Genomic DNA, 22,804 nt, shown 5'->3' with positions numbered 1-22,804 from the left:
TGGGTTTGTTGATTTATGGTAGAATTGCGTCGTAGAACTGGTAAAAAAAAATAAACTTTGAAAATGGTAGGCTACATGGGGTTACAACACTGCATATAAGAAAAGTTGGTGGTCAAGATACAATATTTTAGATTCACAACACACATGGGAATGTAGCATAATAGTCGATTATTTACAAGTCACAATAATCCTAATTAAGTTAAACTCACTGGGAATCACTCTATAAGATTTACTGTGATACTTAAAAATGATTTGGATCGACGACACTCAACTATCTTTTGAGAAATCTGGCTCGTTCGGCTTAAACAACTTTTTGGGCATTTTGGCACTGCTAGTTTCACGCTCAAGCCGTGTTGCCACCTTCCGAAGTCCTCTTTTGGTGGTTGCAGCAAACTTGGAAGCCAAAATTGCAGGCCCGAGTGGAATGTGCAATTGCTCTGCCATACGACGCAGCGATGAGGTCTTAGTTGGACCTTCATCGTCGTTGTCGTCGTCATCGTCGTCTGCACCACTAGTTGATCCATTGTTATAGTCAGGGTCTTGGTCCAAAACATGTGTGTAATAGTACTCCTCCTCCCTGAACAAATCCAACGCCAACTTCCTCTTTTTGTATCGTCTCCAGGCAACTTGTATATAACAAGCTCCCCAAGTCCTCCACTGGTGGGAGTAGTACCTAAATGCGTGCTGCAGTTTTTTGCTGTGAAGGCGCTTAAATTGACTCGCAACATACTTGAGGTCTTCAGCTCGGAGTGCAAATGCCTCGACTTCAGTGAGGGACTTCACAGTTCGAGTTGAGACCGGAAGGTTTAGACTGGATGAAGGCATTAAGGCCCATGTCAGCAACTCTTCACCACAGAAGTCACCGGCTCTTAGGGTGATGGAGTTGAAGAATCCTGTCCTTCCACCATCAGTCGTGGAGCTTTCGAGTTGCCCTCTGACAATGAAAAGCATCTCACTCACCGGAGCACCCTCCCGAAAGATGTGTGTGTCTCTGGTATTTAAGGATGACTTGAGGCGTTCGCATATGGCGTCCAAGAGCTGATCATCCATTTGTGCGAAGAAGGGAACCTGAAATTGAATTTAACCACCCTTTAATCCGATAGGTTTCAATCAGTAAATAATGCCAACTTATAAGACTGATCAAGCTGCATTGTGCATTTAAGCCTACATATATGACATTGTGACCATCAATTATCAATTCAACCTATGAATGACATTGCCATGACTTACAAGAAGCTAGTGTCTGTGAATAATATATAATAAGACACAACAAAGACTTACTCGGCGAACATGGGCAAGGCATAGATGCCTTTGAATTTGACGTCGTATATCCAAAGGCAGGGAATTTAAGATGGATTTTTCATCAACGCCTCTTGTGGCAATCCACTGATATTGAACAAACCGACGCACACGTTCTTGCAATTCTGGAGGGAGTTGACGGTGCCTCATCCACTCCTCTGTGTCTCTTCTTTTGACCCTCCACTCTTCAAGTCTAGCCGTCGTAGATTGCAGAAAGGTCTTGAGAAATCAGAAAATAATATGTCAATGTCAGGACTGAGAGAAAAGGTACAGTTAATTATTTGGAATAAGAAACTAAGCGATACTCCCTAGCTTGGACTCTAGTTTTTGCTTCAAGTGTGACTAATTAATGTTGCCAAAAGTTACCAACCAGCTGATAGAATAATGCAACCAACTGTACGTAACATAGATGATATGAGTTCCATATTTCTCATAATGCAACTGATACCTGAATCTGACTCATGAGATGTGAAAACTGGACGAGGCCAATTGACGCAATGGTAATGCAAAACGAGGTTTCACCAACCATAGTGCTTACTTCAATATCTTGTCCATATGCACTGCATATCATGAAATGATTTAACACATGAATCAGCAGAAACAGCTTGCATTTCAACTATATATTATGTATATATGTCCACTCTCAGTAACTAACTAACTAGTACATGCAATCATTTGTAACAGGAAAAAAAAGGCATGGACTTTAAACTGTTTTCAAACATAACAAAATGACATACCATAAATTTCTCATACCCCACCAAAGGCAATAGAAATATTTACTAACGAAGGGTGCAGAAGCGACGTCATTTTTGAATGCCTCTTTAAACATTCCAAACTGAAATTTTCCCTCATCATTTATAGCATCGCAGTTCTCATTCACGTTTGTTTTCTCCAACCAAGCTTGGCGTTCACGATTATTTGTAGTTTTACAATCAAGAAACTCAAGATTACAGGATGGAGAATGTGTCCCATTATGTTCCTTGCCACATTCCTGTTTCCAACACTCGTACTGCCGTTTAATGGACAACACATACCACGAAGATCCAACAATCTGCACTGACAATTTGGAACAACAACAGTTAACTATCATTTCATACGCCTAATTCAGTTTGAGCTATTCATTGGGACGCATAGAGAAATGCAGGCTCGTTACATGTGCAGTTAGCGCAAAAAGAATAAGATTGTACACTGCCCCTGACCAAGCAGTCTTGGCCACAACACCAGTGTTCTTAGCAATCCGCCGGTTTAGAGGGAAAAGCTGAATAAATCGGGGGATGTATTGAATGAGAACGATCAAGGAAAGTGTATGATTAGTATAAGCAGCTGTCGAGTTTCTCGTCGCTGGAATCACAAACCAAATCATAATCTGCATTAACAAAACAAACCAATACTAACAACACATTACGTACTCATCAAATGCATCAATCAATTACATTGTCATACATTCAACAAAAGAAAAAACTGAATGAATGTCTTTAAATATAGGACCTGGGGGAGTGGTAGACAGGCGGCTAGGTCAATGGAGAAGTCCTTTTTGAGGTAGCGCGAGGCAATGGCCCAGGGGTCCTTAACTAGCTGGCCGCGGCCGAAAACCCTAGAGCCAGGGGCAATAAAGGCAATACGAAACTTGATGATAATGTGGAAGATGTAGAACAAGTCGGCGATTGTGCGGATTGAGGTGACGTAGATGCTGATTTGGAGGTCGGTCTCCATGCAGGCTTTTCCGCCGATGAGGGGTAAGAAGAAGAAAAGGGGATCGAGGAAGAGGCCCATGATGCAGATCACGAAGAAGATGTAGTTCCACCGTGTCACTGTTTCGGATCCCGGGTCCAAGATCTCCGACCACCGTGGCTTTGTCTTGCGCAGGTTGAAGGGCACCGAGATTTGCCGGAAGCGGGCCGAGGCCGCCGTATAGGGGTGGAAGCTGTGCACCATGTTCGGGGCATCCAAAGCAGAGAGAGAGAGAGAGAGTTAGATTTGTTTGGGGAAGGAAGGCCGGTGAAGGGCTATGGCTTTCGGGTTTTCGTGACCGTTGGTTGCATATGCGCAAAAAACGCGCCAAATGCCATTGCTTCTATATAATAATATAACCCAGTGCTTTATTATTAGAAGTACGTGTTCTGAATGGCTTATGAAAAGACAATTTTCTCTTTTAGGGTTTCTGGCTGAGAGCACCACGTACGGCAAAGCCGTTAGGGTTTTGTTACCGAGGTCTCAGGTCTGCTGGGATCGCGGCCACCTGTTCCTTACTTGCATGTTACATGATCACCACTTTATAGTCATACTACTACTCATTCAAATGTTAAAAATTATTAGCTGCAAATCAAGTTTTGATAAGCTGATCACATTCTGTGGTAGGTGAGATATTGTTGACAAACCTACCAAAATTGATCACTAGTGTGATCTCGGTAGCATTATGTGCTAGACTCTGTTTGCGATAACGCCCTTTAGGATTGTCTCATTGTATCTGCATTCATCAGAAACCAAATTAATGTCGTTGCTCACTCCAACAATTTGTATTATTCAGGCAAATTATCAACTAAGACAAAAATCTTAAGCAACAAAGCTTATATTCAGAAGCAATATAATTAATGCACATAGGATTAGACTGGAAACACTTTTGGATGAAAATAGTTGAAACAATTTGTATGGATATTGGATTTCATGAACAATTTTTTCCAGCAAAATATGGATCATATCAAGTTGGCAGTGACAAGAGTAAGGACATTTATCTTAAAATGCTGTATAGAATATGGAATGATAATGTCAACTAAGACAGTCGTTCAAATTCAAGAAAAAGTTGGGAGCATACATATATTGTTCCAAAAATCTACATCTTCTCAAATACAAGTCAAATTTTCTCACATGCAGATCAAAAACTTAACAGGAACTCTGACAAATATCTTAGCTCTTTGATGCCGCCTTTTTTTTCTGCTTTCTTCAAAAACCAAAACCTTCTTCACTATCTTCGGTTCTTCCGCCGAGTATATCCTGCAAAATCAGAACTGGAGTACCATTAACATCTAGAGAGTTGTGCACATAAGCTTTTCCGGTTTCCGCAATGCTCTTTATGAAACTGGAGACAACTCAGATGAGCCAAATCTTGACGTCCATCATTCATAACTTGCACGTACGTGCATCAACGGATTAACCTTTTCCCATTTTGCAGGAAAAGATCTTGAAGGAAAGAAAGCTTCCAATGCAAAGTACTCGCGTCACACATTATCACACAAAACTTAGCTTAAACAACTTGACGCAGCTAGTTAAGATCGCTCTGAAAACCATAATAAATTAATCACGGAAGGCGTTCTCTTCATCAACATGTCATCTTAATTTGAGCTGTTAATAAGGTATATTCTTACCTCAATATAAATGTCCACAAAATGAGTGACAAACTGAAACCGTATCACAGACCACATTTCACAGACTACGCTAATATAAGTAACAACTGATAGTCTGATACATATCCAATAATCAAAAGCACGTCAATGAATCTCCAACCGTTGTGACTTCTGTCATCCAAGATCGTTGTAAACTCATTTGGTTAATTGACGTAATTCTATGACTTTTCCTTTGAACACCTTCTGTTTTCTTGGCTGTCCAGCAAGCATGCCGAAAGAAGTTTTTGCCAGTTCTAGACCATGTTAACACATAAAACTTGTCTTTTGGATAAAAGTGGGAATAACAAATTGCATACTCAAAATTTGAGATCAGAAGTAAAAAACCCAAAAACAGTGAAACATATTTGTCTAATCATCAGTTGGCAAGGGCGATACGCAGCAAAACCAAAAGGTATGTCAACAGACATATGCATCAGGTGAAAGACAAAAGAATGCAAGAAACAGAAGCCCAATTATCCAATTTAAAATAAAAAATAATTTTTTTTTACTTTAACCACTCTGAATTCTCAAAATCGGCCTAGCATTCCTTTCTACTCCAATGGAGAAGACAACAACCCAATAATGTTATGTAACACTCCCGTAATTGCACAAACATGTACGATGAGGTGGTTAAGTTGCAACGGAAGAGAAGCTTGAACCAAGAACAAAAAATACAAACTACAAGGAATTCATAAATCACAGGAACAGAGCAAATTGTGAATCTAGCTCAACTTCTCAGATTGCTTTTCCTTTTGGATATACCATTATTGCAAAGCAAGTACAGCATCTTGTTCAATTTGATATTTGCATCTATTTCTACATACCCAACCTGCAAGCAGCAAATAATTTAGTGTATCTAGAAAGGAAAAGATATGAACGCAAAACATCAGAATAAGAGAAACAGAAACAAATGGAATTAGCACCAGACTACTTCGGTGTCAACATTCAGAAGCGACCACAGAGAACAGCACAAAATCCCATATTCAAACCTAGTACAACATAATTTTTCACTCTCTAGCTCCTGCCAAAAACCTAATCCTAATGCTGCTAGAATAACATTGATAAAGCATAACTACTCCAACTTGGAAAGGATAATGCTCATGACCCTGCTAATTACAGGTGTTGGTCTGCCCTTTAACACCTCCCTCACAGCCTCGGTATCAGGGACAAACCCCTTAGCCATCATGACCTCCAGAAACTCTTTTCCCTCTTCCTCAGCTTTCTTGTCCTCCTGCCTTGCAAAACCCTCTAACACTGCAGTGTAGGTAGCAACATTTGGATGCATGCCCTTGTCCAGCATCTCAACCAAATATTTCTTAGCATCTTTAAAGTAGTTGGCATCAACAGAGAGTCCCTTGATCAAAACACTGTACATGTAGGAGTTAGGTGCAAGTCCAGCAGCTAACATGTCCAGGTAGGTCTGGAGAGCACCCTTGTTATTGTTACATTTGATGTAGGCTTCAATAACAGCAGTGTGAACTATGACCATGGGATTGATGCGACTCTCAACTGTTGATTGAAAGAGATCCATTGCCTCGCCTACATTGCCATCTTCTACCATAGCATAGAACATTTTCGATGACTGGTTCTTGAAACCATCTAATGTGACCCTGCAGATAACTTCTTGAATATCTTTGTCCGAGGTTCTCTTTTGGAGATCATCATACAACTTCAATGCCTTCATTAGCTCAGTGAAATGGCCTTCACCGACATCAGGCAAGACCCCCTTTGGCTTTACCTGCTCAAGAAACTCCTCGCCATTCTCCAATGATTCCAGGCAAGCAATGCCGTTGAACAAAGCCAAGCTGGTCCTCAAACAGGGCTTCATACCTTTATCCAACATTTCCAGGTAATACTTCTTGGCATGCCCAATGAAATTGGGATCAAGAGAAAGCGTCGCGATGAGTAAATTGTAAGTGCAGGAGCTGGGGGTGATCCCATAAGCTAACATATGCTCATACACCTTCAGAGCATCACTCTTGGTCCTGCTAAAAAGGATGACGATGATAAAGACAGCCTCGTCGGGCAGTATGGCTGTATCCAACAGAGGCTTAAAGAGCTCTTTGGCTTCCTCATTGAGCCCTTTACGTACCAAAGCATTAAAAAGGTCGAATGCACATTTGCTCAGTGATTCATAGTCCTCCCCAATCTCTCTGAATCTTGCTCGTGCATTCTCGTCTTCACAGTCTCTGGTGGCATCCTCAAACACCTTCATTACATGTTCCTTAAGCACATCCATCTCGGACTTCAATGATGGAGGATTAGCCCTCTCCTCGGCCTCCTTCTGGAGCACCAGCACAAACCCCTTTGCTTTCACATTCTCCACAAACTCCCTGCGCACCTCCTCAGCCTCGGCCTTATTCTCAGTGTGGCCAATGCCTTCCAACACTGCCTCATAAGTCTCCTCATTCGGCTGCATTCCCCTGTCCAACATCTCCACAAAATAATTCTTGGCATAAACAATGAAATTGGGGTTCTTCTTTAGGTCAGCAGCAGCAAGGGCCTTGATGATGACGGCATATGTGTAGGCATTCGGTTCCACCCCTGAAACCAACATGTGCTTGAACACTCTGAGAGCATCCTTGGTCCTGTCTCCGGTGGCATTGATGTAGTGCTCCATGACCGCAGTGTCGGTGACAACCCTGGGCACCTCATTGGTCTCCTGAACCTTGGCCCCAATCTCCAATCCCATGTTCATAAAGCCATCCCTCAACAAACCCTCCACCATCTTGATTGTATTGCTGGTCAGAGCTTCCTCAGTAAACATCTTTCCGAGTACTTCTTGCAAGTCCTCCGGCGGCCGCTCCAGGTCATCGGGGAGGAGAGTGGTGGATTTCAATTCAGCGTCGTCCGCCGCCATTGTTCTGATTCCTCACTCTAGTCTAGTCATAGCAATATATAGCAGAAATCAAACACACAAAAACTTAGAACTTGGGGACTTGGTCCAGCCAAGGAAATAGCCCCAAATCAGTGAAGTTAGGGTTTTCATGTCTGCTTAAATCGAACAATAATTACTGAAACAGCTAATGTGTGACGATCTAGACCAACAAGCTTGTCCTAGGGTTTACCAAAGGAGATGATAATGCTAGGGTTTACTTAACGATCCTGATGTGATTGTTCGCTTTAGTTTAGTCATAGCAGAAAATGAAAACAATAAACACAAAAAGATCAGAAATTGTTATTCAAAAAAAAAAAAAAAGATCAGAACTTGAGGAGTAATCGAGTACAGAAAAGGAAAGAGCCCCAAATCAGTGAAGTGAAGCTAAAGTTTGGTTTCTAATTTAAACAAACAGAAATAATAGCTAGCTACTGTGTGTAAATTTAGTGCGATAATGAGAATGGAAGAAGAAGAAGAAGAAAGCTTGCCTTTGGCTGATGATCGGCGGCGATAGCTCTCGGCGCTGGTTCAAGGTGAAAGAGCCGTTGTGAGGAGAGAAGACAAAAGGTTTTGATCAGAAATGAAAACTTAAGGGACAGGCGAGGGAGTATTCAGTGTATAAATACAAATACAAATATACGGTTAGATAAGATTAATTACACTTTTTTATTATTTGAAAAAAGATTGGCTCTAAATATCAACGTCTGAGATATGTTTATTCACTTGCACTATCGGTGCATAGAAGAATTTTCTGAACCCCTCGCGCCCCAATTGTTTCTTTTACCGTTAACTAACAAGTTTATACTCGGAAAAAAAAAACAAATTTTATACTTGTCCAAAAAAAGTGAATATTTTAATCGGTAGTCGTCGAATGTGAAAATTGAAATTGCTATGAAAGTGAGTCTTATATATTTTTCAAAAGGGCGAAGCATTAAATGTAGTTTTGCTCACTTGTGTGTACAATTGACGTCACTTGAGTCACCTCCTCTAATTTTTCTTACCATATCCAATCTATTTCGAAAATACTCCACAACTTTTGTGTGTGCTGTAAATCCAGCAAGATGAATCAAAGCAGCACTCTCGCAATCACTACTTTGCACACACTAATGCCACAAATGAAGACGTGCAATTCACATGGGTCTGGTGAGAAGCGTTATAACGGAAAAACATATTGGATGTGTTATTGGACATATATCAAATTAACACGAATGATTCTGGGTACTAACTAGAGGTGGTATTTTTAACTTAAAATGACCCCTTTGCTAAATAATAAACAGACTACAGTTTTTGATTGGGTAGTTTATCTATTATTTATGTCCCTACCTCATATTCTTGTTTATCTATTATTTATGTCCCTACCTTATATATACAGTTTTGGTATATATAACTATATGTGCATGATACTTTGGCTTGCCCATGTTGTGCCCTGCGACCTTATGAAGCTTGCAACGTATTAAGATGTGGAGTTGAGGTGACCTTATGAAGCTTACAACGTATTAAGATGTGGAGTTGAGGTTATGATGAGGCTGAAATTTCGTACTCCTTCCAACAGTGAGGAGAGAACAACCGGTATGAACTGGATGACAAACGAAATGCAAGAAATGTAGAATCACATGATTTACAAGTAAATTCAAACCAGTAACTCAAAATGCAAGAAATGTAGAAATGTAGAAATGTAGAAATGTAGAAATGTAGAGTCACATGATTTACAAGTAAACTCAAACCAGTAACTAAGTATAAGTAAAACAGAGCACGTCTCTGTTCGTTAAGCAGCTTTTCTCTAGTTAAGAGAAAATTTTCAGAGCAAATGCCTAAACTTTAATTTTCATTAGTTTCCTCTAATATCTCAAATACAACATTTATATTTTATTTCTTTTAGTTTTTTTTCTTTTCTGTTTTTGGGAGGTTGTCTTCCCTGTTTGTTTTTGCTAAGCTTTTTCCTTTATGTTTTTTTTTTTGGTATTGGATTTGAGGTGAAGAGGGGGAGAATATGAACGGTATCTCCTCTTTAATCATGTATATATTGTCTAAATCACAGAAATGGTTGCTTACTCGCATACAATTCATATGTTACATGATCACCATTTGGAAGTTATACTACTACTCATTCGAAACTTTACATGCAATAACTTTTACACGCTTTTCATTTGTTTTTTACATTATCATCTGCAAGAATGCAAGGATTACAGCTGAAAAAGATTTTATATTTTGGTGGCATGAAAATCAGGTCGTATAGTATTTTTGATGAACCACAAATCTTTATAAATCTGTAATGGCTATTCAATTAAAACACCACATTGTTTGGCAAACTTAAACAGTAAAATCCTCCAATAAGACCAGAGAGAAAGTGAGTTTCTTTGTAGAGCTGGCCCCCAAGAACCACCAATGGATTGGAAACTTTGAGTGAAATGTAATAGTTTCTATCACCATCAAAAGTAATGAAACTAAAAAGATCAACTTTTTTCCTATGATGATGAAGAGTAAAATCTAGGGCTGGGCACCCAAAACTGAAGTCCCGGTCTCGTTCTGAAACCGTCCCGAAATCCGCCGGTACGGGTCAGGATTAAAATCTGAAATTTACTGTTTGGGACCGTCCCGTCCTGAAAAAACGGGCCCGGTACCGGTATCAACCCAAAAGATACCGGTTGGTCCCGTCCCGTCCCATTTAAATTAATTAAATTAAATATTTAATTTTTTCATATTACTTGGCTGAGTTTGATTGGATAGTTTAGTTGGGAATACAGAAGAATGATCACACCTGATCACTAACCTTTTAGCCTAATCGCTAAACGGGGACGGAAGCCCTCGATCTCCAATTCTCTCTCTTCTCCACTCTCCCAATCTTCTTCTGTAGTTCTGTTCTTCATCTAAATCCCAGATCCCCTCCCCGTCACCTAATAGGCACACCATTTCCCAGACCCCCTCCCCGTCCCATGCTATGAAACTGCTTTGACTCTTGTGTTTGGCTGCTTAGAAAATTGAAACTGAAATCTTCAACTTTAGAAATTAGTTTTCAATTTATGAACCGAATCTTCATGATCTAGATCTAGAACGATTTGATCTGACTTTTCCTTTTCCATTGGTAGATTTGGTTTTGTCTGGAAATGAAAATGAATTATTTTGGAGTGATCTTATCTTTGACTCGATGATTATGTGTTTTTTTTTTATTCTAAAAATCATTGTTTTTCTATTTTGTGTAATGATTCCCAATCCTGACTTTGCTTTACAGAGTTTTGAGTTCTGATAGTGTAATGTAAAAAGCTGATTGTATTATGAACATGTTCAATTTTCTGGGTCATTGGAAACTGTTGTGTATAATTGTTGATACTTGAGGTGCATGATCCATTTTTTCAAGAACAAATTTGGCGAATGCGTTTAAGATTTACCTATAATTTTATTTGAAATCATTTGCAAATAGTTTGACTTGGAACTTGATTGACTTGACTTGTGCTTGTATGGAATATGGAAATGAAAAACCCTGGAAAGAAGAACTCCGATCTTATTAACCTGTTGTGTTTTCCCATTGCAGTTTACTTGTGTCGTTGCCAAAGATGGCCCTGGTTTGAGGAAGATCAACATTGAATCCGAATGCTCCTCTCTTAATATTGAATAGTAAAATTTGGATATCTGTTAGGTACTGAAGTGTACTTAAGTATAGGGGGAAAAAGAGAGAGAGAGAGAGAGAGAGTCGGGTATCCCGAATTGGGACCTAGCCCGGGCCCGACCCGATTCTGATCGGTTTCGGTATCTTTGGTACCAAGTTTGAAAAAACAAAGTCCCGTCCCGAATAATATTTTCGGTACCGTGTTCGGTATCAGTTAGTAACCGGCCCGTGCCCAACCCTAGTAAAATCCAAGTATATGACACTCAAAGTGTGAAGATGTTGCTGGTAATGCACTGCAAAGTTTTTTATTTTTAATTTTTCTCTCTCTCTACTCTCACACAAACAGGTAAAAAAGCAGCTCGGAGGAGCTCCTGTCAGTCATAGGTATACATCCCCAGACACGATATGCACATTAAGAGAAGAATATGTCCACTGTGTTCGAGTGCAGTAATGTTGTAAAAAATATGGGACGGAATTCCTGTAAAATTAAAATACAAAATAATATGGTAATATCTTGGGAAATAAAAATAATAATATAGATAGAAAATAAAATAAAGTAAAAAAATAATGTAATATATAGGTTTTATATAGGAAAAACTTATCGAGTCGAGGCGTGCAAGCGCACTGTTCTAAGAGAAGATTCGTCCCATACTACACAGGGTTGAATGACGAACTTCCCCCAAGATACAACAACTGTTCGAGCTCCGTCGTGCAGCTAAGAAGCCCCATTGAACCTTAATCACTCGTGCACTCAAAACAGTATATATTTAAAATAGATATATGTATAATATGGAAGAGGAATTTAGGTGGATAGCGTGTTGTGCTCGAGTGGTTGCATGATGGTGGGAGTGCCTTTTCTTCTCACGATATCCCTCATATGTATCCGACCATCTCGACATTTCATATCCGACAATTTGTCCAACCACACATGCCTTCCAACCATATGCCTTCCAACTCTAGCAATGTACTCTTATATAGGCCACACTAACCATACCATCAATAGCCTCATTAACCATATAGCGGTCAAATAATAATCATATATTTATAACATAAAACGGTTAAACTATAAATAGAGTAATAAACACAAAATGAAAATAACCCCCAAAACAAATAAAGAAATAAATAAAATATATTTTAATTTTAAATCATAAAATTTCCAACAAGTAATACATCTAGAAATATATACTATCTCAAACCACATGATTTCACCGAGGGTTCTAAGGGCTAGTTTGGGATTACTGTGACTTTAAAAAAAAAATTGTTGCTGCTGTGTTGTGAGAATAATCAACTGTGAATTAAAACAGTTTCGTGTTGGGTAAATAATATTTTTAAAAGTGTTGTCAATACATAAAACAACGGCATAATGTGTTTTGATCTACAACAGCTTCTAAAAGCAACCTCTGGGCTACTTCTAAAACCTGCTGCCCACCTATAACTTCCAATTAAAACTGCTTTTTATTTATTTACCAAACACAATAAAATCTAAAATTTTGAACAAAAGCTGATTTTTTTTAAAGCTAAGCAATCCCAAATGAGGCCTAACTGGTCTACCATTAACATCCAGATTATACTAATCCAAGTAACTACTATAACATCAAGTGAGTCCCAAGGGCATGACTCTGCCAATTAAGGATACAGATATCCACAATAAAAAAAAAAGTTGTGTAACTTGAGTCATACACCTATTTTCCTTTTAGGCCTTGTTTGAGATTGCTTCGCTTTTTAAAAAAATCAGCTTTTGTTTAAAAGTTTAGATTTTATTGTGTTTGGTAAATAGATAAAAAACAGCTTTACTTGAAAATTATAAGTTACTGGCAGCAGAATTTAGAAGCAGCCTAAATATTGCTTTTAGAAACTGCAGTGGATCAAAACACGCTCTGAAATTATTTTATGTATTGACAACACTTTTAAAAATATTATTTACCAAACACAAAACTGATTTAATTCACAGCTGATTATTCTCACAACACAGCAACATCAATTTTTTTTTAAAGTCACAGCAATCCCAAACTAGCCCATTGTTTGTTTGCACCAGCGTTCAGCAAGGTTGATCCTATGATGTTAATAAAAGTTGGTTCAATCATCAATCATCTTAAAATATAAAGTGGTTTCTTTTAAACAGGAAAAAAAAAATCCCGATGGAGGCAAACTCTCCGACAATCCACAAGGCGGTACTTAAATTATAAACATTAAGACAGTCCAATGGGATCCATTACACTTACCCGGCCCTCACCAGATCATTGAGTAGAATGTCGAAAAACTGCTGAAGAACAGTCGGATACTAAAAAAAAAAAGTTGTAGAAGGCAGAAATTGAAAATAAGAACAAGCTAGAAAATGCCATCGTCCGCGAATAAAAGTATCAAAAGTGAGTAGCCCAAAATAAGTGAAAACATGCTCAGACACCATAAACCAAAGGCATGTCAGCGGATATATGCATCAGGGTAAAGAAACAGAATGTTATTAGATATAAAATAAACATGTTTTCTTTAACAACTGTGAGTACTCAAAATCACTCATTGTTACTCCAATGGAGATGACAACAACCAAATGATGTTCTATAGGACTTGAAATAATTGCAGAAATGTATAATGATGTCATTAAGTTTCAAGGGAAGAGAAGCATGAACCAAACAAACAATAAAAATTGCAAAGAATTCATAAATAACAGGAACAGATCGATCGAGTTCCGCATACTGTGAATCTACCATAATTGCTCAGTAACTATATCTCCTTTTGGATATACCAAAGGAGAGGGATGATGTTGCATAGCAAGTAAAGCAACTTGTACAATTTGATATTTGCATCTATTTCTTCATGCCCAACGTGTCAGCAACATATAATATATATAGCTAGAAAGGGAAAAACTATGAATGCATGCAGAACACCAGAATAAGAGAAACAGAAACTTAAAAGGAATCTAACACCACAGACTACTTCGATAGTTCAATATCAACATTCAAACTCTAGAAACAGAACGGAAAAGATATGAATGCAGAACACCAAAATAAACAGAAGCACAACGTAAAGGAATTTAGCACCATAGACTACTTCAATATCAACATTCAAAATCGATCATAGAGAACAGAACAAAATCCCATATTAAAACCATATCCTACATAACTTCTGCCCATAGATGAAACCTAATCCTAATGCTGCTAGATTAGCATTGACAATGCTGCCCATCAGTGCTTCTACTCGAAAAGGATGATGTTCATGACCCTGCTAATCACAGATGTTGGTCTGCCTGTTAACACCATCCTCACAGCCACAGAGTCAGGTACAAAACCCTTGGCCATCATGACCTCCAGAAATTTCTTACCCTCCTCCTCAGTTGCCTTGTCATCCTCCCTTGCAAAGCCCTCAAACACTGCAGTGTAGGTAGCAGCATTTGGATGCATACCCTTGTCCATCATCTCAATCAGATACTTCTTGGCATCCCCAAAGAAGTTGGGGTCAGCAGCGAGTCCCTTGATCAAAACAGAGTAAGTGTAGGATATTGGGGCAAGTCCAGCTGCTAGCATGTCCATGAAGGTCTGGAGAGCACCCTCAGTCTTGCCACCATTGATGTAAGCTTCAATAACAGCAGTGTGGACTATGACCATGGGATTGATGCGCGGCTGACCTGTTGACTGAAATGTCCTCATTGCCTCGTCTACATTGCCATCTTCTACCATAGCAATGAACATGTCCCTTGACTCTTCCTCCATGCCATTAAGGTAGATATTGCGGATAACTTCTTGAACATCTTTGTCAGTGGTCTTCTTCTCGAGATCATCATACAACTTCATAGCCTTCATTGCCTCAGTGAAACGGCCTTCGTCCAGCACAGGCAAGACCCCCTTAGGCTTGATCTGCTCAAGCAACTCCTTCCCCTTCTCCAATGACTCCAGGCGAGCAATACCATTGAACACAGCCATAAAGGTTCCGGAAAAGGGCTTGATACCCTTATCCAACATTTCAAGAAATAACTCCTTGGCATGCCCAAGGAAATTGGGATCAAGAGAAAGTGTTGCGATGAGTAAATTGTAAGTGCAAGAGCTGGGGGTGATCCCGTAAGATAACATGTGCCGGTACGCCTTCAGAGCATGACCCATGATGTTGCCAGCTCCATAGATATGGATGACAATGGTGAAGATGGCCTCATCGGGCAGTATCGCTGTCTCCAACAGGGGCTTAAATAGCTCTCTGGCTTCCTCGTTGAGCCCTGTACGTACCAAAGCATTAAAAAGGTCGAATGCGCATTTGCTCAGTGATTCATAGTCCTCCCCAATCTCTCTGAATCTTGCTTGCACATTCTCGTCTTCACAATCTTTGGTGGCATCCTCGAACACCATCATTACATGTTCCTTAAGCATTTCCATCTCAGACTTCAATGGATGAGGTTTAGCCATCTCCTCTGCCTCCTTCTGGAGCACCAGCACAAACCCCTTTTCTTTCACATTCTCCACAAACTCCCTGCGCTCTTCCTCAGCCTCAGCCTTGTTCTCACCGCGGCCAATGCCTTCCAACACTGCATCATAAGTCTCCTCATTTGGCCGCATTCCCCTGTCCAGCATCTCCACAAAGTAATTCTTGGCATAAACAACGAAATTGGGGTTCTTCTTAAGGTCAGCAGCAGCAAGAGCCTTGATGATGACGGCATATGTGTAGGCATTTGGTTCAACCCCTGAAGCCGACATGTGCTTGAACACTCTGAGAGCATCCTTGGTCCTGTCCCCTGCGGCATTGACGTAGTACTCGATGACAGCAGTGTCGGTGACGACCCGAGGCACCTCATTGGTGTCCTGAATCTTGGCTCCAATCTCCAAGGCCACGTTCATGAAGCCGTCTCTTAACAAACCCTCCACCATCTTGGTTGTGCTGATGATCAGAGCTTCCTGGGTACGCATCTTGGCGAGGACTTTTCGCAAGTCCTCCGGCGGCTTCTCCAGGTCATCGGCAGCAGCAGAATCAGCCAAGTTCAGTTTGGTGGTTTCCGCCATTGATTTTTCACTCTGTAATTTCGTTGTGTCAGAAACTAAATTTCATGGGGAACTAAAAAGATCACAACTTGGGGACTGAGTAGACCCAAATCAGGGAAGCGGGTTCAGGGTTTCACATTGGGGGACTGTGTAGCCTATTAGTCATCATAAATTGAACTCAAGACAAACACAAAAGATCAAAACTTTGGGGCTTAGTAGACCCAAATCAGACAATCAGTGAAGTGAGGTTAGGGTTTCACATTGGGGGACAGAGTAGCATAGTTGTATCAGAAATTAAAATCAAAAGGAACAAGAAAGATCAAAACTTGAGGCCTTAGTCTAGAACAGGAAAGAGACCCCAAATCAGTGAAGTCAGGGTTTCATTTCTATTTAAAAACAAACAATAAGTAGCTAATCTTTCAGGGTTTAAGAAAAGCTGATAATGATAGCGGAAGAAGAAGCAAACTCACCTTTATGTGATGATCGGCGACGGTAGCTCTGAGGAGGAATTGTTGGGTTGGTTTGAGCCGTTTAGGAGAGGAGAATGGGTTTTGACCGAAGAAGACAAAGGGTTTTGACCAGAAATGAGAAGAAGAGAGAAATTAAATATAGGGGGAGGAGTCCGGAGAACTTCAAATTTAAAGGTCAATTATTTAACGATATTTTGTGGTCAAACACTCCCGCCTAATTGTTTCTTAAGGGTCTTTCTAAATGTACCCAGTAAATTTCTATGTAGACCGAACAAATTTATTTGTTTATAAATATTTCTAATTAAAGCACCTAAATTTCCATACTAACATTTTCTTGTACCCAGCTAAAGAAACAAGCCACCATTGAAAAATAAAGAATTGGGTTTGTTTCGATTACTTATTTCCTAGTAAGCTATGGAGCTTGATAATAAGCTCGTCTTCTTCTTCAGTGAAATTCCCACGCTCCAGTGGGTATTTTTAGATTATGGGTTTTGATAATCTTGTTAAATTTTCTGAGTATCAGGTTTGGGGTAAGTTGTTCCTAGCCAAGTCTTTTTCGTTGCCCAATTATATCACCTCATAAACCAACTCCTTCATAATTGCATTAATGAAACATTCTGAAACTCTTATATGATCATTGCATCAATATAATCGCTAACGAAATGAAGTGATCTTGTTGATACATCATTAATAAAGCCATATAAATAGAATATATATAGCTAAGTCTTTTTCGATCGGAGTGACATTTTACTTCATAAATTCAGCAGTTTTGATTTGAACCAACGAGAATAAGGAGATAGGTGAAGTGACGGCATCTAAGTCTTTTTCGTTGCCCAATTTCTTAGGTAAAATTCCACTCTGATCGAAACCCAGAATCTAAAATCGCAATTGGAGTATAAACTAGATCAGAATTGACTATTCAAATTTCACAAAACTCATATGAGGCTTATGATAACCGTTGTGTTTCTTCAAGCTTTCAATTTGTAGCTTCAATTGAATTGTATTGAATTAGGATTTCCGTGACCGAATTGACCCAGTAGTGGGATATTACTTAGTTCAGCAGGCGAGAAACCATAATTCTCCGACTAGCCCTTCTTCGCAAACCAACCGGTCCCTTCCTCAACCCTCTCTCTTCCTTTTTAATCAAACTGAACTTGAAATTTATGTATCTAAATTCTATATGCTGGAGCAGATAAGCAATCTGCAATTGGGGTTAAGCAAATCACGAAGATGACGCGAAGTTTCCATCACTATAGTTTATTTGCTGGGTACAAGATAAGGGCAGTTTGGAAAATTAGGTGGTTTAATTAAAAATATTTATAAACAAATAAATTTGCTGGGTCTATATAGAAATTTGTTGGGTACATTTAGAAAGACCCTTTCTTAACTATAAAGTGTTTAGGGTTGTTTTGGCGGTTAACCCACAATAATTTCTTTATTTACTCATTAAATTTTTATTTGGAATTTTAGTAGAGTGGATTTTATTAGTTGATGGTTCAAAATTCAAATTACAAATATAACAAAATGATCCTATGTACATGCTTAAAAATTAAAAAACAAAGTTTTAGTCAAAAGTTATTTAAATCAAGCCAACAATCTTTTTGAGTGGTACAAATTCCGCCCATAATTAAATGAATTGCATCAACACGTTCATAGATATTCAATTATTTCCTTGCACACACCAATGCCCAACAATGATGAAGAACAAACATAGAGGTGACTGAGATCATCTCGAGTTTATCGTGTCTTTCTATCATCTCGAGTACGTGTCATTTGCACATAGGAAAATGATTTGTGGCCTCAATGAGGCCTAAGATTTATGGCCTCAATCTTATGTGTCATGTCATGTCACCTACACACATAAACTATTAGACTCTTGAGAAAAATACCATTTTATCCTTCCAAAATCTAATTACTATGCTATTTTGGCTTTCTAAAAAATATTTTTAGTTTTTTTTTTTTGCATTTTTTCTTTTCATTATACTCATGCTTAGATTTCAATAACAATTTTTTTCTCCAATCAAGAGTAGAAAAATTTCATGTAATTCAGTCAATGGATTTGCACATACATTCGATCACAATAGATTTGCTTAACACATGTATGAATTCAACCTTTGTTGGATTCTTGTAAATTTTGAAAATATATATAGTGTGAAAAATACATGTTCATACGATTATATATATATTCTTTTGTTCATTTCTTCTCTTTATGTAGCTGGGGTTTAAATGTTATATTTGAGTTTATTATTTTTTTCCCCCCATATATTTAGATTGTAGATGATAATTAATGGCTGCTACTAACATGAAATTTTTTCTTACCTCTTAATTTGGACATATGTATTTTCCAAAATCAATTTATTAATGCTAGTTTTTTGGATGAAATTAATCAATGTTTGGAAAGAAAAGTTAATGCCTATTTCTTGACACCTAATTCAATATATTAATACTATTTGGAAAGAAAAATTATAGGAAAGAATTTAATTAAATTAAGAAAAATATTGGTCAAAGAATTTGTAGACATATCTCTTAAATTAATACATAATTAATAGCTTATCTTTTTTTTTCATCACCTAATTAAATTCATTATTGTAAGTATGATGTGGCAATAGTAATTCACCCCTAACATCTAAAAGGAAGTATAAAAGGGTAGAGTTGGTGTTGCAATAGTATGATGTGGCAAGATATATTATGTGAAATTAAAAATGCTTACATGGCATGACACCTATGATTTGAGGCCACAAATCTTAGGCCTCATTGAGGCCCTATAGGCTATATCATTGCCCTTTGCACATATAGTATCCTCTAATACCTCAAAACAAATGGTTATGTTTTCGGTTTTTTTTTTTTTTTCAAATCGGTGTGAGAGGATATGAACCATGTTTCCTTTTTAATCATATATGTATTTTTTTTTTCTTTTGAAACGATCTTATAGGTATATATATTTTCCAATTCACAAAAATTGTTTGCTTACTTGCATACAATTCATATGTTACATGATCACAATATTATAGTTATACTACTACTCATTAAAAACTTTACATGTAATAATTTTTACATTATCATCTACAAGATTGCAAGGATTACAACTGATTCAAAAAAACCCTTATGATGCACGTCATGGGTAGTCCATTAAAAGGACGCCACGTTGTTTGGCAAACTTAAACTGTAAAACCTTCCAATTATATTGAGAAAGGCCGCGGGGGAGAAAAGCCCTCTCTCTTGCCCCCAAGAATGAGCAATCGCTTTAGAGTCTTGGACATGTAATAGTTTCTATAGCCGTCAAAAGCTATGAAGCTAAATGAAAAATCTACATAACTACATTCCACGTGCAGAAGACATGAGCCAGAGTTAAATTTACAGTTTAACGCAAGTCATATTAATAAGTAAAATCTCTCATCGATCAGTCTCTAAATTTGGCCGGTAGTGTTGCTTCTGTAAAATATTCCTTCCTGACAGTCTCCACAGAGCAAAACCTCACCTTCAAGATATAAATACTTACATGAAATGGAAAATACACAGAAAAAGACCACGAAATAGGAAACTAAAGCTGCACATGAACGAGTTCCGGTATCCGTATTACATCAAGTTTGTACAAATGATACATTTCATTAAATTATAGGGAAAACGGGGGAAAGGAGAATATGATAAAGTTTGCTGATTATATCGGCATATAAATAAACATTAATACCAAAGTATAGCTTAAATAGCTTAGTGCATGAAAGCCGCATACGGTATATGTCTATGACTCTATGGTAATAGGCCTTCATCAAATTTAATAGAGACCGAATGCATAGCACAGCTTAATTGACAGACCAAATTCAAGAGAAAGCTTAAAAACTCTGTAATCGATGAGTTGAACTGTTTACCTAGCATGATGAGAATTACAGTTGAGTGTGTGAAATTGAGTGGCAACACATCTGCTGGTATGGAATTCATCCCCAAACATGATCAGGTAAACATTCAGATGAAACGAAACACAGATGAACTCTGTATAGTTCTCTGTTCCTCCCATATACATCCCCAAGCACGATATTTACTGAAGGTATACTGTTTATAGTTGTTCAAGAGCAGAATGCAGTAATACATCTAGAAATATATTTTTCAAACCAAAGAACAGGTAATATTCATCTAGGATGGTAATACATACCACCGAAGCATATGATTTCAACAAGGGTTTTGCAAGCTGCCAAATAGGTTTGAATATAAAAGGAGCATCCACGAAGAGGACTTGGCCCAATCGCTTTGGGTAATAACAGTAGAATACATCAAACTGCAACAGATAAAGAATCAACTCAGAAAGGGCATCATAAATCTCAAGATAGCTAACATAGTTTGACAGGGAAAAGAAAAAAGAACTAGTTCCAAGTTTCCAACTAAGTATTTAAAGAACAAAAATAAGCAGTGTTGTAAACCTCACCAAAAATGTTATAAACTTTAAATCAGAATTCTCTGTACCGAAGCCTCGGAGATCAAAGATTCCGAGTATTTCTTCTCTCCCTTCAGGAAGGGCACTCAATGCCTTCTCAATCAAAAATACACAGAGCTTCTCATTCTCAGCAGGATCATGCACCTGTGGCACATTGTACAGTTTCCAGTTTACCATCCAAATTATGGTCCAGCCATAGCAAAATTGGTGACAGTTTTCATAGGAGAAATAAACAAGTCTTTTGTTGATCAAGAGGTAGTTGATATTTAAGAACAGATTTTTAACTACATACTCCAAATTGGATAATCACTAATCAGTATTATGATATGGACGAGGACATAGGCAAAGAATCAAACTTACAGCAGGAAAATGCTTAGCAGCATCCACTATAAGAACTGGTCTACCATTAACATCCAGAAAGTCGTGCACATAAGCCTTTCCAGTTTCAGCAATGTTCTTCACTGAATCTTGAGACAACTCAGACACGCCAAATTCTTGACGCCATTTCTACTACAGGTTAAGGAAACTACTGAAAACCCAACTCATAATACCTTAGCCTTTTCTCGTTTTCCAGGAAAAGATCTTAGAAGAAAGAAAGTTTGAAATGTAAAGCACTTAAGTACAAGTCACACATTATCACACACAAATTCAAGTTGTTCAAAGCAACAGGCAGTGCAGCTAGCTAAGATCTCTCTAAAACCCATAATAAATCGCAGAACATAATCTCTTCATCAACAATTTGACATCTTAATCTGAACCATTGATAAGGTGTATTCGAGCTGAATATAAAACAACCAAAACCTTAACACACACCATACATTATCATACATTATACCACCAAGTGACAACTAAAACCGAGAGTGAAGGATACAATTGCCTTGTGCAATTTTTCAACTGATTCTTGGACTGAAAATTTTCGGTCCTTGAGAAACCAGAGAATGAAGTCCTCATCATCTCTTCCATTTTTGCCTACCGGAAGACTTTGATGATCTTTCTCAAGCTTCTCCTTCACTTCCAAAACTAGCTGCAAATTTTCAAACCACACACCATAAGAAAACTCCACCACAGGTTTATTAGTAATCCAAAATGCAATGTAACCCACACACTAGCATAATATTTTTCTTCTCCATTAGTCCCTTTTACTTGCTTCAAAACGTGAATCAAAGATTGAAGCAGAATGATAAAAGTTTCAATCTTTATGATTCTCCACAAACTATGAACTAAAACCCAGAACTTGAAAACTAAGATATACCCAAAAAGGAGTAGAATTGATAATCTTCATTGCAATTTTCAGAGAGTGGTAGTAGTAGGTGTACCTACCTTGCGTGATTCGTTGGGGCCTAAGTGGGAGCTTCGAACCGATAAGCTACGAGCTTGGGAGGAAGATGTAATTTGATTGGAGTAATTTGAAGGAAGAGGAATAATGTGACGAAATGGATTACACAGGCGGAGCTCCATTTCTGGGTAAGTGGTGTAAAGACGAAGAAGAACAACGCCACTTCTGCGGAGGGCGATGAGTCTTCGAGTGCCTCCACGTGTGGGAAACACGTGCGCTTGTCTTATCTTCATTTCTTTTGGTCTTGGAATTTAGGGAAAAAATGATGAAATTTAATTGAAAGTAAGGATTTCATAATTCTTAAAAGTAAGGGGGTGAAATTTGCACACCCAAATTTGCAAACCACACCCCCTTTCATTTTTTTAATAATATTTCTTCCCAAAATTTTTTGCTCTTCCTTAAACACCCTCAAAAGTCAGATTTTATATTTTAGTCTTCTCCCTCTCTCTA

General features: G+C 38.3%; 4 protein-coding genes across 5 annotated transcripts; all 4 read right to left on the bottom strand.

Annotated features, from left to right (window-relative positions):
• Positions 1 to 75: 75 nt before the first annotated feature.
• On the bottom strand, positions 76 to 3,331 carry LOC112176537 (probable cyclic nucleotide-gated ion channel 16). The gene is made up of 6 exons (XM_024314511.2): positions 2,788 to 3,331; positions 2,453 to 2,665; positions 2,037 to 2,350; positions 1,748 to 1,859; positions 1,282 to 1,518; positions 76 to 1,068 (listed from the first exon to the last, which is right to left on the bottom strand). The coding sequence occupies exons 1-6, from the start codon at positions 3,232 to 3,234 to the stop codon at positions 268 to 270; spliced, it is 2,124 nt and encodes a 707-aa protein (XP_024170279.1). The 5' UTR covers positions 3,235 to 3,331; the 3' UTR covers positions 76 to 267.
• Positions 3,332 to 5,552: 2,221 nt separating this feature from the next.
• On the bottom strand, positions 5,553 to 8,155 carry LOC112175529 (pentatricopeptide repeat-containing protein At5g61990, mitochondrial-like). Of its 2 annotated transcripts, none has more exons than XM_024313205.2 (2): positions 8,046 to 8,155; positions 5,553 to 7,561 (listed from the first exon to the last, which is right to left on the bottom strand). In XM_024313205.2, the coding sequence occupies exon 2, from the start codon at positions 7,537 to 7,539 to the stop codon at positions 5,752 to 5,754; it is 1,788 nt and encodes a 595-aa protein (XP_024168973.1). In that variant the 5' UTR covers positions 7,540 to 7,561; positions 8,046 to 8,155; the 3' UTR covers positions 5,553 to 5,751. The 2 variants fall into 2 exon arrangements, with proteins under 2 accessions (XP_024168973.1, XP_024168974.1); XM_024313206.2 differs by having other exon boundaries at positions 5,553 to 7,556; positions 8,046 to 8,145.
• A 6,046-nt stretch (positions 8,156 to 14,201) lies between these two features.
• On the bottom strand, positions 14,202 to 16,711 carry LOC112179961 (pentatricopeptide repeat-containing protein At1g62670, mitochondrial). Its single transcript, XM_024318445.2, has 2 exons — positions 16,593 to 16,711; positions 14,202 to 16,155 (listed from the first exon to the last, which is right to left on the bottom strand). The coding sequence occupies exon 2, from the start codon at positions 16,141 to 16,143 to the stop codon at positions 14,353 to 14,355; it is 1,791 nt and encodes a 596-aa protein (XP_024174213.1). The 5' UTR covers positions 16,144 to 16,155; positions 16,593 to 16,711; the 3' UTR covers positions 14,202 to 14,352.
• Positions 16,712 to 19,756: 3,045 nt separating this feature from the next.
• On the bottom strand, positions 19,757 to 22,587 carry LOC112179597 (phosphatidylinositol transfer protein CSR1). The gene is made up of 6 exons (XM_024318059.2): positions 22,339 to 22,587; positions 21,890 to 22,042; positions 21,379 to 21,525; positions 21,010 to 21,162; positions 20,740 to 20,862; positions 19,757 to 20,070 (listed from the first exon to the last, which is right to left on the bottom strand). Exons 1-6 carry the CDS (start codon positions 22,585 to 22,587, stop codon positions 19,993 to 19,995), a joined length of 903 nt encoding a protein of 300 aa, XP_024173827.2. The 3' UTR covers positions 19,757 to 19,992.
• Positions 22,588 to 22,804: the final 217 nt, after the last annotated feature.

This window comes from Rosa chinensis, chromosome 7 (assembly GCF_002994745.2).
Source record: "Rosa chinensis cultivar Old Blush chromosome 7, RchiOBHm-V2, whole genome shotgun sequence".
NCBI classification, from domain to species: Eukaryota; Viridiplantae; Streptophyta; class Magnoliopsida; order Rosales; family Rosaceae; genus Rosa; species Rosa chinensis.
Note: the sequence above shows the minus strand (reverse complement) of the source record. Positions and strands in the feature narration are given on the sequence as shown.